This window comes from Benincasa hispida, chromosome 12 (assembly GCF_009727055.1).
Source record: "Benincasa hispida cultivar B227 chromosome 12, ASM972705v1, whole genome shotgun sequence".
Classification (NCBI taxonomy): domain Eukaryota; kingdom Viridiplantae; phylum Streptophyta; class Magnoliopsida; order Cucurbitales; family Cucurbitaceae; genus Benincasa; species Benincasa hispida.
In genome coordinates this window covers 21,576,987-21,591,535 of record NC_052360.1, presented here as the reverse complement: position 1 = coordinate 21,591,535, position 14,549 = coordinate 21,576,987, and the positions used below count along the sequence as shown (strand labels likewise).

The following is a 14,549-nucleotide window of genomic DNA, read 5'->3' as shown; positions in this document are numbered from 1 at the left end:
AGGCGTAAGCCTCTTATGGTTCAACGAAGGGGTAAGTCTCGAGGCTAAAACTTAGAGTCTTACCTCAAGGCTTGAAACATTGATCGGAATTAATGGAGGTTGGGAGTTAATGAGGAAACGAGAGTGAGAAGGATAAAGGAGAGAGAAGAGAGCAACTTAACTTTTATTTCTCCAGGAAAGGGCATCCTCTTTTCCATTTCCTTTTCCTTTTAGTAAGTCCTATAGTTGTTGATAGATAGCCATAACCTTGCATTTGCTACGGATGCCAATTTTAGATGCTTATTTTTTATTTGATTGTCAAGGAGCAACTTATTTTCTATTTTCTATGTGTATGCTACGATTTCCCATTTCTATGCATTATTTTTCTCTATGAATGTCTTGTTGACATATTTTTGGTATTTTAACTTCGTTAGGTTTGTATTTGATGCCATGCATGCAGTAACTGGTGCGTATGCAAAACCAATTTTTGTGGACAAGTTAGGAGCGAGTCTGGTATGATGTGCTATATACAAGCATCTTTATTTTAGACAGATGGAAATTCAAATATATTTTATTCTAGTAATAAGTTACCGTTGATAGCAATTCCAATTTCACTCTATCTTTTTGGTTCCTAAAATGTTTGATAATCCAATTAACTTTTATGTATTGAAAATGGTTTAGAGTTATACGCGCCAAAAAGTTAGTTCTTGAAATCAAGTTTCTGTTTTGTACACCGTCACTAATTTGATACTTCAAGTATTCCTCACAGATAGGCACATCGCTCTTGACAGATTTTTCTAGCTTGTTCTCTCTCTGACATACCTTTTTAACTTATTTTTCTCTTTCAAATTTGGACACAATTATGAAAAATACTACTTCACCATAATGTTTGTAATTGAAAGCTATTATTCATCATATTCAACACATTCTTCAAGTTTTTGTTTTGAGAAAAATCCACAATAAACTGATTGCAGGACTATATTTAGATTTATGGAAAGTACATGGACTAAAATTGAACATTTAAAAGTATAGTGCAATAAACTGATTGTAGAACTAGATTTAGATTTATGGAAAGTACATGGACTAAAATTGAACATTTAAAAGTATAGTGATCAAAATGGAATAAACCCAAATTAGAACCTACTTTAACCATAAAAATAGTATATTATGTTTATTATTTGACAATTATTGTTAAATCATAAAATTATAATTTGATAAATATTGTATAGTTGATTATAGAATTAATTAATAAATGAATTAGGGTTTTCTTATTTTAGAAACAGAAAACATATAACGTTGTTCAACATGTTTTGTTTTTTGTAGTTTTTTTTTTCTAAAATTTTTTTTGAAACAAAAATTAACGTTGTTATTGAAAACAGAAACATTCTTAACCTTTTGGCTAAGATCATGTGTAGTATCTGTTATTATCAGTTTAATGTATATACATATTCACATGCATACATGACCAAGCTTTCATGGAAAAAGAACTAGATAATGCTAAAGGGCATTAAAAAATACAATACAACTCAACGATAGGAGACAAACAGAAGACAATTAATCAATAAGCACACAAACAAGAGCTCCAAACAAGGACTAAAATTTTGCAATCCTTACATAGGACTCAATTTCTAATGGAGTGCCTCTAGAAGATTTTGGGCATGGACATCCTGATCCTAATCTTACGTAAGTTGTTTAAGATTTCATAAGCAGGTACAGCTGCGTGATTTGCCATTATCTTGGAGTAATTACCAATTATTTGTACTATTCAACAGGTATGCCAAGGATTTGGTCAACATTTTGTTCAGTGAAGATGGACCAGATTTTGGTGCTGCTAGTGATGGTATTTCATCTAATACACGATCCATATTTTGAGTTCAAGTTTGTTTGTTTTTTTTGTTTTTTTTAATAAATGTTTTCCCCCCTTGCCTTTTCTTCTTCTTTACTTATATAATGGCATCTGTAATGATAAAAGAAGTAAATTTGAAACTTGAAAAAGGATAAATCGTGGTAAAAAAATAAAAAAGTAGAAAAGAGAAAATAAATGCTAGTCGGATCTGTTAGACATACTATTGACAAAAATAATGTGCACATAGGCATAGCCACTCACATGCATAAGGTGTATATAATATATATGCTTTCACTTTTACAAATGATAGTAACGCTATATTAGGTGTGAGTTTGATGATTTTTAGGAGGTGAGAAGTTAATTTAATATGTGAAATTATTTTGAAAAGCTTCATCTTGTTTAGTCAGGTAATGAAATAATTTAGAAAAATCTGAAAAACAGTAAGGTGGTTTTCTAAGTAGTACTGAATCAATGATTCCTTTAAAGACCTGTTTTTTTCCTAGGTTTTCCTATGAGATTTTAGAGAGACATTTAATATCCTTGTTTGCTTTATAGAAATTCAATTTTTAAAACCTAGGATATTATTATCCAGGGAATTTCAAAACCCATCCGACATGGGGTTTTTTTTAATACTCTTTAAAAGTGTGGGATTTTTTATGCCTGTGAGATGACTAGTAAAAATATAGCTTAATTAATTAATAAACTAATATCTATTATTTGTTATTATTAATTTTAATTAACTATCAATTATAAATATATTAATTAGACTTGATAAATTTCAACTAGTATCTCTATAATTAATATTTTATACTATCTTAACTATTTAGTATATATTATTATTACGATGATGATTAATATCCATATTCTAATTAATTTATAAAATTTAATTATTTTTAATATTAATTTAAATTAATTAATTATGTTTAATATGAAAGTATTCATTTATTTTTATTTTTATTTTTGTTGCTTAAATAATGTTAAATTTATTTGATGACTACAATAATTGGTCTCTTGTATTTATTTAAGTATTTATTTAATTTTGGTTTCTATATACAAAATTGGTAAACTGAACACATATATTTAACTTCCAGACATCACACTAATTAATTATCCCAGCCATTTAAAGCCCAGACATTGAAATCCCAGATATATAATATCTATGTCTATGAAACAATGTCTGCGATCCAAACGGGCCCAAAGAGATATGAACAATGGAGGAAAAAAGTATTAATAGTTTTCCCCCCTCTTTTAATAGTTTAATTTTCCTCTTTCCCCACGAAATTGTCAACTGCATAATCTCTCAATGGTTCCAAATCTTGAATCACGTATTCAGGTATTTACAATTTACAATTCAAGTGGTCTTCAATAGATTGATTGGTAAAGGAATTAGAAGTGGCTTCCTAAAGAGGCTTTCTGTCAGAGGTGATTTGGCTCGTATTTCCCATTTATGGTTTGCCGACGACACGATGCTTTTCTCTAACTACTATGTGCTTAACAACTTGAAAAATGTGGTTGTGTTTGAGATGATGTAGGGTTTGAAGATTAATTTTTCAAAATCTTTTTTGGTTGGTATTAATATTAATGAGAATGAGGTTCCAATAGTGGCGCTAGAGTGGGGTTGCACTACTGGAGTCAGATCTCTTGAGTATCTGGAGACGACCCTCGGTGGTAATTCAAGAAAATCTTCTTTTTGGCAGCTGGTTGGATAAATTGATAGAAAATTTGTTTGGAGAAAATGTCTTACTCTTTTGGGAGGGGACAAAGTTAAATTGGCAAAATTGGTTTTGTTGAGTATACCTTTATACTACTTCTCTTTCGACAACATTCACTTCTAAAAATCTTAATAGGAACACTAAATTGAGTTTGAATTTTAGCATGAAAATTACAGAGATGAGAAAGGAACTTGGAACGAGTTTTCGTAAAATATAACCAAGCCATGCTGGAGTGATCATCAACATAGGTAACAAAATATCAAAATCCAGATTTGGACACAATAGGACAAGGACCCCAAATTTAAGAATGAACTAACTTGAATGGAGAATTTGTTTGTTTTATCAACTCTAGGATTGGAGCTAAGACGATAAAATTTGGCAAATTGACATGAGTCACAATTCAATGTGGACACATTATGAAACTGGGGATAGAGCTTTCTTAATGTTGAGAGAGATGGATGACAGAGACGACAATGTACATCAAAAGGAGAAACAACTGCAGAACAAACAACACCTATCACTATTAGCTCTTGATGATCTTGTATAAAGCCCTTTGGATTCACATCCTCTCCCAATAATCTTCTTCATCATGAGATCGTGAAACGAGCAATAGGATAGGATGGGACATAACAATTAAGGTCATGATTGAGTTTACTAACTGAGATCAAGTTAGAAGAGAATTGAGGTAAATGAAGAACACATGGCAAAGAAATAGATGGAGTGAGGTTAATGGTGATAGCTGCAAGAATGGAAGATTTGGATCCATCTGCGTAAGTAACATTTGGGAGGGATGATGACAAAATGGTTGAAAACAAATTGTGATTATTACCTATCATATGATCAATAGCATCGGAGTCTACGACCCATTTGGTAGATGAGGACAAAAGACAACATGTTACTTGAATCAACAATGGTTGTAATAGGAGTGAGTGTGGATGATGAAAAGAATTCTTTAGATGATTTCTGGTCTGGTTGAAGTTATGACCTCAATTGAAAGAGTTAACAAATAGCTTCTTTTTGATAAAATCAACTTCTTTCATTGAGAAAAAAATTGAAAGAATACAAGGACATACAAAAAAAACCAAGCCCACAAAAATGCCCCAACTAAAGGAAGAGGTTCTAGCTAAGTTAAATGTTGCCAAGAGAATAATTACAAAAAAGCTTAGAAACCGAAGCCCAATGGGACACATGAAACCTCACTAAAAACCAAACCTCAGAAGGGTCCTTATCCTATAACACCGCTCACACCCCAGGAAACCACAAAAAATGGTCTTTCTCTCTGAAAGGCAGACGGAGGAGGAACTCCCTATTTCGTCGCATGAACATCCCTATGGCTAGCAATCCGAACATCAAACTCTTGCAGAAAGCAACTCCACACAGCTTGTGCATACTGACAGTCCTAAAGGAGACGATCAAGGTCTTCCTCCATCTTCCAGCAAAGAATACAACAGAAAGGTCCCATTAATGAGGTCATCTTCCTAGCATGCCTACCTAAAGTGTTCACTTGGCCAAACAAAACTTGCTAAATAAGGAACCTGATTTTCTTAAGTATCTTAATCCTCCGAATCACATAAAAAACTGACTCCCTAATGGGAGAGAGATCCATCAACAATATGAAATAGGTTTTACAGGAGAATCCTTCACTAGGAATTGGACTCCAAACACGAATGTCCCTCCTCCCAAATCTAAAGTTACACTCTAATAACGAAAGAAGAGAGGCAACCTCCATCGTCTCTCTATTGGTCAAATGACGACAAAACCCAAAAGAAAGACACAGAGATCCTAGACCAAACCAAGAAGTCCGAGACCGGACGATTTTTGAAGGAAGACAAGTAATAGAAATGTGTTAAAATAGAGGAGAAAGGGCTATCCCCCACCCACTGATCTTCCCAGAAATAAGTATCCTTACCATCCCCCACAATGCATCGAGCTAGATGAGAAAAAGTAGGAAGCTCAATCGAAATGTCTTACCGTCCCTTACAATACATCGAACCAAATGTCTTTCCATGGAAAAATAAAATTAACAAATAGCTTCTTAGATGAACTATGGATGAATGGAGTCCTCGTTTGAACCATGTTAGACATCATAGCATCCTCTTTTACAAATTTTTTTTTTGAATCGAGCGGATTATGACCGCGATACCCACACAAATAGTTGAAAGAAGCAAGAACCAAGAAATTACACAAATAGCATCTTAGATGAACCATGGATGAATGGAACCCTCGTTTGAACCATGTTAGACATCATTGCGTCATCTTTTACAAACGAATTTTCGAACCCGAGTGGATTATGACTGTAATACCCACACAAATAGTTGAAAGAAGCAAGAACCAAAAAATTACTAAAGGGAAAAGGCTTCAAAACAAAAACTGAATCGCAAAAAATAGATCTTAACCGAGGAAGAAAAATCAATTACTTATCTAAATATCCTTACATCCGAGTGTGCTTTTTCGAATCTAAACACACAGACATGTTGAAAAACAAAAACCAAGACACCAAAGCAATGGGTCAAATATTTGACGATCCATGCACCGACGTGGGAGATGGAGAGGTGACAGTTTCCGACGGCACATGTGGCTCACTTGCTGAATATTTTCCAGCCAAAATTTGGGTTCCTGCAAATCGGCAAGTGGGCTTTCTCTTGAGTTAGGTGGTGACAAAAAAACACGCAAGTAACAGACCTTGACGGTGATGTCGATGGCGATAGATCCTGACAATAAATGTGATACACCAAACCCAAAGTGTAAGACCAAACCCCCCAACAAGGTGTTCCAAACCTCAAACCCTAAAGGGTTCACAAATCCGGAATCACTCATAAAACCCTAATTTCTCTAGGAAATACCTAAAGCTCTGATACCACGATAATGTGAGACCAAAATATGAGAGAACTCATTCATCATTATATACATTAGAGTTCAATATATATAGACATACATGGAAGCCCTAAACTAAGAAGTAAACTACAATAAAGGACAAAAGACTAATAAGCTCCATATATTTACTTATATACTATAACAGACTACTCTCTTAATCAAACTTCAAAATGTTAGACCTTATATGAGGAAGACTTGGAAGTATGGTTGCTGGAAAATGATGACTCTTTTTGAATCAAATCTTTCTCTCCTATACTTATTATGAAGCAGAAGACTTTGGTTAACGGGAGATCGAATATTATTTGGCAAGATGTGTGGCCCAAAAAGGTCAAGNATGTGTGGCCCAAAAAGGTCAAGTTTTTCTTTTGGATTTTCTCTGTGGAGAGGCTGTATACATATTTTTTATTATTATTTTATTTATTTATTTTTTTGATATCCGTGAGTGCCCGGACCAGCTTACGCGCACGAGACAACCCGCCTAGCCCTACAACATTTGGGTGTCAAGAAAACTCGTAAGAAATTAATTCCTAGGTAGGTGGCCATCATGGATTGAACCCTTGACCTCTTAGCCATTTATTGAGACTGTCTCTTTTTTACCACTAGGCCAACCCATGATGGTTGAGGCTGTATACATGTTGCCGAGTCCAAAGAATCCTTTGAAACTCTAAACTGTCAGATAGCAAAAACTTGAATTGAACCAAATCTGAAGTTATAAGCTGCGAGTTTAGAAGAAGTAAAAGTCAAGACATAACCAAAGACTCGTAGTTAGATCGATCTATTTATCTCACAAGTGTCCAGATATAGCATTTGTATTGAGTATGATCAGTCAGTTTATACACTCACTTGGGCCCATCCAATTCGAAACTGCATACAAAATCATATCTCAGGGAACTCTAAGTAAAGGTATATTATTTTAGAAACATGATCATTTTCAAGTTGAAGTATAAACTAATTCAGATTGGGTTGAAGTACTATTGATAGAAGATCTACTTTTGGCTATTGTTTTTTTGTTGGAGGAAATTTAGTTACATAGTGTAGTAAAAACAGAATGTAGTTGTGAAGGTATATGGATCAAAATGATACTTGAAGTACTAAAATTGTCTCAAAAGGCATTTATACGGGTATAATGTGGATAACAAAGCTGCCATTGCTAAACTCGTAATTCATACATGATAGGACAAAGCATATTGAAGTCAACAAGTATTTCATAAAGGTGAAAATTGATGCATGTGTGGTGTGTATATCTTATCTCTCAACCATAGAACAAACAACTAATATGCTAACTAAAGGCCTTTCGAAAAAACAATTTGGTAACCTTCTCAATAAGCTGGCTATGGAAGACATTTACAAATCAGCTTGAGGGAGAGTGTTGGAATTCTGGATATCCTTTAGGGTGCATTTGGCTCTCTAAGTGAAGTTAATAAGTCTTGGAGTTAATATGTTGGAGTTGGGAAGTTTATGTTTGGACTGTAGAGTTGTAAGATGGAGTTCATCGATAAATGTGCAAAATAGAGAAAGAGGGGAATATGGAGTTCCTCGATAGGTGTGCAAACCTTAATAGTGTTTATTATTGAAGTTGAGTTGTTTAACGCCAACTAAAGAAGTTGGTGGGCTAAACGGTCCCTTATGTTTTTGTGATATTAGATGTGTATAATGTGTATCTTTATAACTTATTTCTGTTAGACTCTTTCTGTATTGGTAGATGACCTTGTGTTTGCTCACAGATATAGAGAAGGAATATAATAATATTTCCATCCCAAATTAAGTGCTTTCCATTCAGTAAGAAATATTTTCCCTGGGGATAGGATACAGGGGATAGAATGGTTTCTCATACCGTTTTATGTTGGACTAGTTTTTCCCCCCCTTTATGTGCTGTACTAGTTTTAAGCCACTTGTTTAATTCTCCATCAAGTGAAATTAGCCAAAGGTGTACATTTTATGGTCCCATGCTGATACTTCAATCAATTCTTTGTCAATATTCTCGCGCTTGAAAATCAAGAACATAAATCCAGCTGCCTAAACAAAACATCTGTGTGTGAAAATGTTTTCTAAAACTATATCTTGTGTGTCCATTTATTGTGTACCCCCCATTCGTAATACTCGAATAATATGTTATAATGGCCTTGCAGATTCTTTCTGTTAGCACTTGCTAGTTAATGCTATGGTGGATGCTTGGCTTGCAAATGCAAGAAGAGATGATCGTAACATTTTTTTGATCCTTTTGCAGGAGATGGTGATAGAAACATGATATTGGGTAAGGGTTTCTTTGTTACTCCTTCAGATTCTGTTGCAGTTATTGCAGCTAATGCGCAGGAAGCGATTCCATATTTCAAGAATGGTCCTAAGGTATGGAATTCTCGTTCTTCATTTTTCAAGAACTTCAGCTGTGTACAACTTTTTAAAAGGTTTTTGCAATATGAATGGTATTCTCGGACGATTTTTGAGTTTATTTAAGAAAAAGGTGAAATAACCTTCCTCATTTATAGGGGCTAGCTCGTTCGATGCCAACAAGTGGAGCGCTTGATCGTGTAGCTGACAAGCTCAATCTGCCATTTTTCGAGGTTCCTACTGGCTGGAAATTCTTTGGTAACCTTATGGATGCTGGGAAATTGTCAATATGCGGGGAGGAGAGTTTTGGAACAGGTTCCGATCATATCCGTGAGAAGGATGGCATATGGTAACAGTCTATATTCACTTTTAGGCACAGTTAAGTGTGTGCCAGATGCTCCTTTTGGTGGAGGGGTTAAAAGAATTGAAATAAGGAGGAAAGATACATTGATATACCAAGAATGTATATCAATAATATCGGACAGCAGAACCAATTAATTCTATGTTTTTCTGGACAGGATATATTATTTACTAAATGAAATTATCACTTGCTTTAGTAGTAGATTTGTTCAATTACTAATATTACATCCTCGACTAGTGTATTTTTGGGTGGGTTTGGTTTAACTTTTCAAGTGTATCATTTTGAAAATAAGTCATTTTGGAAAAAATTGAAGTGTTTGACAATCATTCAAAATAGCTTTGAAACACTTCCAAAGTAAACCCCCTAATTATCAAAATTGTTTAAATAAAAATGACTTTTTTGTAAAACATTTTTTTCTCTAGTAAATCCAAATAGACCCTTAGTAAATTGGAAAAAACCACCATTTAGTTATTTTTCTTTTTGTGCTGTTGTTTTGCTTGTGTTCATACCATTTGTTGGTGGGATTTCAAAATGGTAAATTTTCTAGCAAGATGTTTCATTTTATACCCATGCTAATTACAATATGAAATGATTCGATCCTTCTCATGATAGGGCTGTGCTGGCTTGGCTTTCTATTATTGCATTCCGAAACAAAGACAAGAAAGTTGGGGAGAAGTTGATCTCAGTTTCAGATGTTGTGAGGGAACATTGGGCTATTTATGGAAGGAACTTCTTTTCAAGATATGACTATGAAGTAAGATTGACATGAGTTGGCGTCGTGATTGTGTTACTTTAATAAGCCAGTTTTTCACTGTTTCATTTCATGTCTTTAAATATGTTTGCTCAGGAATGTGAGTCTGAAGGTGCTAATAAGATGATAAATCACCTTAGAGATCTCAGCAGTAAGAGCAAGCCTGGTGACAAGTTCGGTAAGTTTATTGGTAAAATTATAAGTTAGGTCCTGAACTTTTAGGGTAAATTAATTTGTTGTTTTGCGAGAAAAATTCAAATGGTATTCCCTCAACACCTAATTGCTATAGAATCTAAAATTACTTCACAAAAAAAGTATAGATTTATTCTCTCCCTCAAGCTAGATTATACATAAAATACAAGTCAAGCTTATTCTTAAAAAATTATCCTTGGCAATGCTTTGGTGAGATTGCCAGTAAATTATTGTTGAGATGGAAGTTGGAATAGAAGTTGGAATAGAGGGTAGTTCTACTATGCTATTGATATAATGAAAAGAGTCTAATGTTATTGTTGACCTTCTCAAATATGAAATGTCAATAAATTTTTGTGTTTTTTTTGCGAAGATAACAACTGAGTGACTGTCACAAAACATTTTTATTGCATTCAGAATATCAATTTTCAGTTTTGTCAAAAGTTTATGAATCCACATTCCTTCACCGATTAGAGGAAGAGCTCTGTATTTAGCTTCTGCACTACTTTCTACAAGGACTTGTTTTTTTTTCTTCTCTTAGTGACCAAGTTAACCAAACATAGGAGCAATAGCTAGTGGTTGAAAGATCAAGATCCAAGTCATCCTGGTATGATCATCTATATATTATTTTACTTCTGAAGGCCCCCAAATATCATTGTGAATGAGAGAAAGGGTTTTGAGGATTTATAAGGCACAGTAGGATAAATACTTGTGTGTTAAGAGAATTGGCAATTTTCACATGGAAAGAAGCACAGTTTTTTGTTTATAAATAAATTGGAAAACAACTTTTCAAGGTACAAGAAATCGTGATTACCAAAGTGAAAATGCTATAACATAACATGACTTTCAATTAACAGACTCTGGCTTGGAAGTAAAATGATGGATTTAGAACATGATTCAGGACTAGAATGAAGACTGCATTTGAACAATATCTTTCTTGAAGAAGATAGAGGCCACTATGCTGCTTAGCACTGCAACTCACCTTTCTTGAATTTACCTCCTGGAATTCACAAGTTTGATTAAAAATTAGAGATGCAGTTTAAGGCACCAGTAAGTTTGTGGTGTAGCCTAAGAATGAGTAAGGAGAAATCTCAATGAATCAAGAAAGTTGTGTCAAATACATGAAGAGAGCCCTCTATTTAGGAAATTAGTGAGAAAAATAAAATCTAAAATTACAAAGGATATTATAGGAAGGTTAGCCAACTCTAAAATCTGCTGGTTTGCTACAAGTACCTCGAAGTTGTCTCACCTTCTTATAGTTGGCCACACCTAGGACGATTTCTTTTCTTGAATTTTGTTATTTTGAGATGAATTGTGTTACCATGGCTGAAAGGTTTGGTCAGTGAATGACCTAGTCGCCAGCATCATTTGGCATTTTCTACTACTCTTAACCCACAAAAACAGAGCAATCCGAATTGTTGAAAAAATACAGAAACCAATGAAGAAACCCAGAGACAGAGACATGAGCAAAATCACAGACCTAAGAACCAAATGGAAAAGGCTTGGGACTAGGGCAACGACGGGCAAACGAGTGGTGGAGGGCGAGCAAACGACATAGACAAGTGGCAGACAAGTGGTGGCAATTGGCTGCTACAAACAAACTCACAAATCGGAATGACGTGAATGGAAGGAATGAGTGACAGGCGAGTGAACAACATGGACAAATGTTGTCGGAATTGTCACTGGAGGAAGAAAGCATTGTCAAAAATGAAGGTTTAGGGTTTTGTGTGGGGGTTAGGTTTCTGATTGTTAGGTTTTTCAAGTTTTAGGATTGCGTTTTGACAATAGGTTGGTTTGTGGGAAAAGCTAAAATGTTATTCCCTCGACACCAAATTACAAGAACATATACTACAAAAAAAGATGCAGAAAGGAAAGCTAAATAAAGATGAGATAAAATAGTTAATAAATTCTAAACTAAATAAAAATAAAATTATGACAAAGAATGGAATAAATCGACACTATTTAGTCTGTATACTTGAAGTTCTTACTAAATCCCTAGTTTTTATTTAGTCACAATACTTTAAAATGTTTTGAACAGGTTTTTGAACTTCAATTTTATGTCTAATGGGGTCTTGCAATTAACTTCATCAGTTTAACAATTATGTGGCACATTAACTATATTATTTAAAGATTGACGTGGTGGGTTGATTTTGGACAAGTTTAGGCATTTGACGATAAGTATTCAAGTAATGGAGTTAACGACAGGAACCCATTCGACATGATTGAAAGTTCAGGAATCCTGAATTTTGTGGTTAACTGACGGAATTGATGACATAGATCTGTTAGACAGAAAAGTTTAAGTTCAAGTGTTTATTAGAATATTCAGAAAGTATACGAACTAAACAGAAACAACTCTAAAAGGAACTTTTTAAAGTATTGGACCTAAGATTTATGAAAATGATTTGTATTAAATTCAAGTGAAAAAAGGCTAAAAATTCAAACGAATCTAAACAAGTTCTCCACTTTAGGAATCAAAGATTATTAGTGTAAATAAATCTTCAAATTTTCTGTTACAAGAATGTCCTAATTTGACACTCATTTTCTCCCAGGATAAAATAGACAATCATTTGTCATGTTCTCATTGCACTGATTGGTGTTGCTAACCCTTGCAGGAAGTTATGTCCTCCAATTTGCAGATGATTTTTCATATACCGACCCTGTAAGTCTCTGTAATATGAACATTTACCGTATTTTCCAGTCTCCCCTCTTGTTTCTACAGCTTCAAATTTATCCTTTGCTGAATTTATTCAATTCAATGTCGAGTATGTTCAGGTTGATGGAAGTGTGGCGTCAAAACAAGGTGTTCGTTTTGTTTTTTCAGATGGATCAAGAATAATATACCGTTTATCTGTATGTTCTTGTTTTCCTCTTTTCCTCTCTTTCTTATCATAGGACGTTGTGATCCATTGTTAAGAATTCTTAAATATTTTTTTTAATCTTAAGCGTAACCTTTTTAAGCTTCGTGTTTTACAGGGAACTGGTTCAGCAGGAGCTACCGTAAGAATATACATTGAGCAGTTTGAACCGGACATTTCTAAACATGATGTGGATGCCCAAACATCTCTAAAACCATTGATAGGTTTGTTTATTGCCCCGTCAACAATAACCTTATTCAATTATTTATTTATTTTCTTACTTTTCATCATGTTGTAGATTTGGCATTATCTCTGTCCAAGCTGGAGGAGTTCACTGGGAGGGAGAAACCTACAGTCATCACCTAAGGGGGACAAGCTCATAGTCTATAGACTGGTCTAGATCCACTAGACGGAGGTCGGCTCTTCCATCTCTTGCCCTGCCTATGGCCATGCTTGCTTATATTTAAATTTTGGTTGATTTTAATTAATTCATTATGCAGAATAATTAGCTTACTTTTGTAAAATTTGATAGATAATATTAACATTAGAAATAAATAATATTTTCCATTTTCATTATTTCAATTCCAATTTTCACGATCTCTTTGATTGAGTTATAGATGTCTTGTATGGACTTTTTCCACATTTCCTATGAGAACAAAAGAACTGTTTTTGACATGGTAGTTTCTTTAGTGAACTGTCACCTACCGAACCTTATAACTGAACCACATGATGTGCTTGTAGTCTTCACATGGACTGCCTTCATTATTACGGACAATTTAGAGGGATTAGAATAGGCCTGTGGTTGGTTGGCCTAAACCAACAAATAACAAGGTTATTAACACGTAGATCAATTTGCATCACTTCCATGTCATACAAGTAGGTGAAATAATCTAAGGCGTCTCCTGATACATTCACTTTTAACGTTAAAACAAAAACATTGCTTGAGAACACAACGAAGAACAAGTTCTTGTCATTTTAAAACATGACTTGTACTCTGCCTATATTAACAGTGACGGGATGCTGTGTCATAAGACATCAAAAACTGAAAATTAATCCGTGATGTATTTGGGCCAGCACTTTTACTTGGCTCTTCTAGCTGTTTGATATTGCAAACTTTTCTATTTGGCAGCAATGATAAACCTACCTAGAAGCATGGTTTTAGCCTTCTCTTTCAGGTTACTAGAGTTTCAACTTATGAACTACTAGACATCAGTTTAACTGTCTTCAATTAGGGCTGAGCTTAAGACTGTTTTTAACGCATTATGAGAATCATCAAATAGAAGGAAGCCATGATTTCGGACCCACACGTATAGGTAGGGAACTCTCATCTATCTTTATGAATCAAAGTAAATTCTAGAGCTGGAATGTGAAAGCTATGACCAAAGGATGATTTGTAGTGTAATTAAGTCCTAGATCTCTCACAATGCTGGACTCCAAACTTGTAGATTCTTGGTTTTATTTGCTGAGGGGGAAATATGAATGTCGTAGTACCTATTGGTCTTAACTCAAGTGGATCATCAGTGGCCTTGAGTAAGTAATTTGAGATGATTACATAGTTGTCCTATCACATTTTGGAAAAGGATACCATGATGAGAATATAATTTCTCACTAAAACTATTAGGTTAAAAACTATTTTAGTCTTGTACTTTTGGTT

The 14,549-nt window shown here is 34.3% G+C and overlaps 1 protein-coding gene and 1 pseudogene across 1 annotated transcript in view; both read left to right on the top strand.

The window, feature by feature from the left end:
• The window catches only part of LOC120092992 (phosphoglucomutase, chloroplastic), a 32,424-nt gene extending 18,919 nt beyond the window's left edge, over positions 1-13,505 (top strand). Inside the window, exons 11-21 of the mRNA XM_039051278.1 lie at positions 414-492; positions 1,598-1,662; positions 1,752-1,819; positions 8,639-8,757; positions 8,898-9,088; positions 9,713-9,854; positions 9,948-10,029; positions 12,653-12,699; positions 12,813-12,890; positions 13,014-13,119; positions 13,194-13,505. Coding sequence (XP_038907206.1) covers positions 414-492; positions 1,598-1,662; positions 1,752-1,819; positions 8,639-8,757; positions 8,898-9,088; positions 9,713-9,854; positions 9,948-10,029; positions 12,653-12,699; positions 12,813-12,890; positions 13,014-13,119; positions 13,194-13,261 — 1,045 coding nt within the window. The 3' untranslated portion in view covers positions 13,262-13,505. The remainder of the gene's footprint in view (positions 1-413; positions 493-1,597; positions 1,663-1,751; positions 1,820-8,638; positions 8,758-8,897; positions 9,089-9,712; positions 9,855-9,947; positions 10,030-12,652; positions 12,700-12,812; positions 12,891-13,013; positions 13,120-13,193) is intronic.
• LOC120068694 lies at positions 1,359-1,453 on the top strand (annotated as a pseudogene).
• Positions 13,506-14,549: the final 1,044 nt, after the last annotated feature.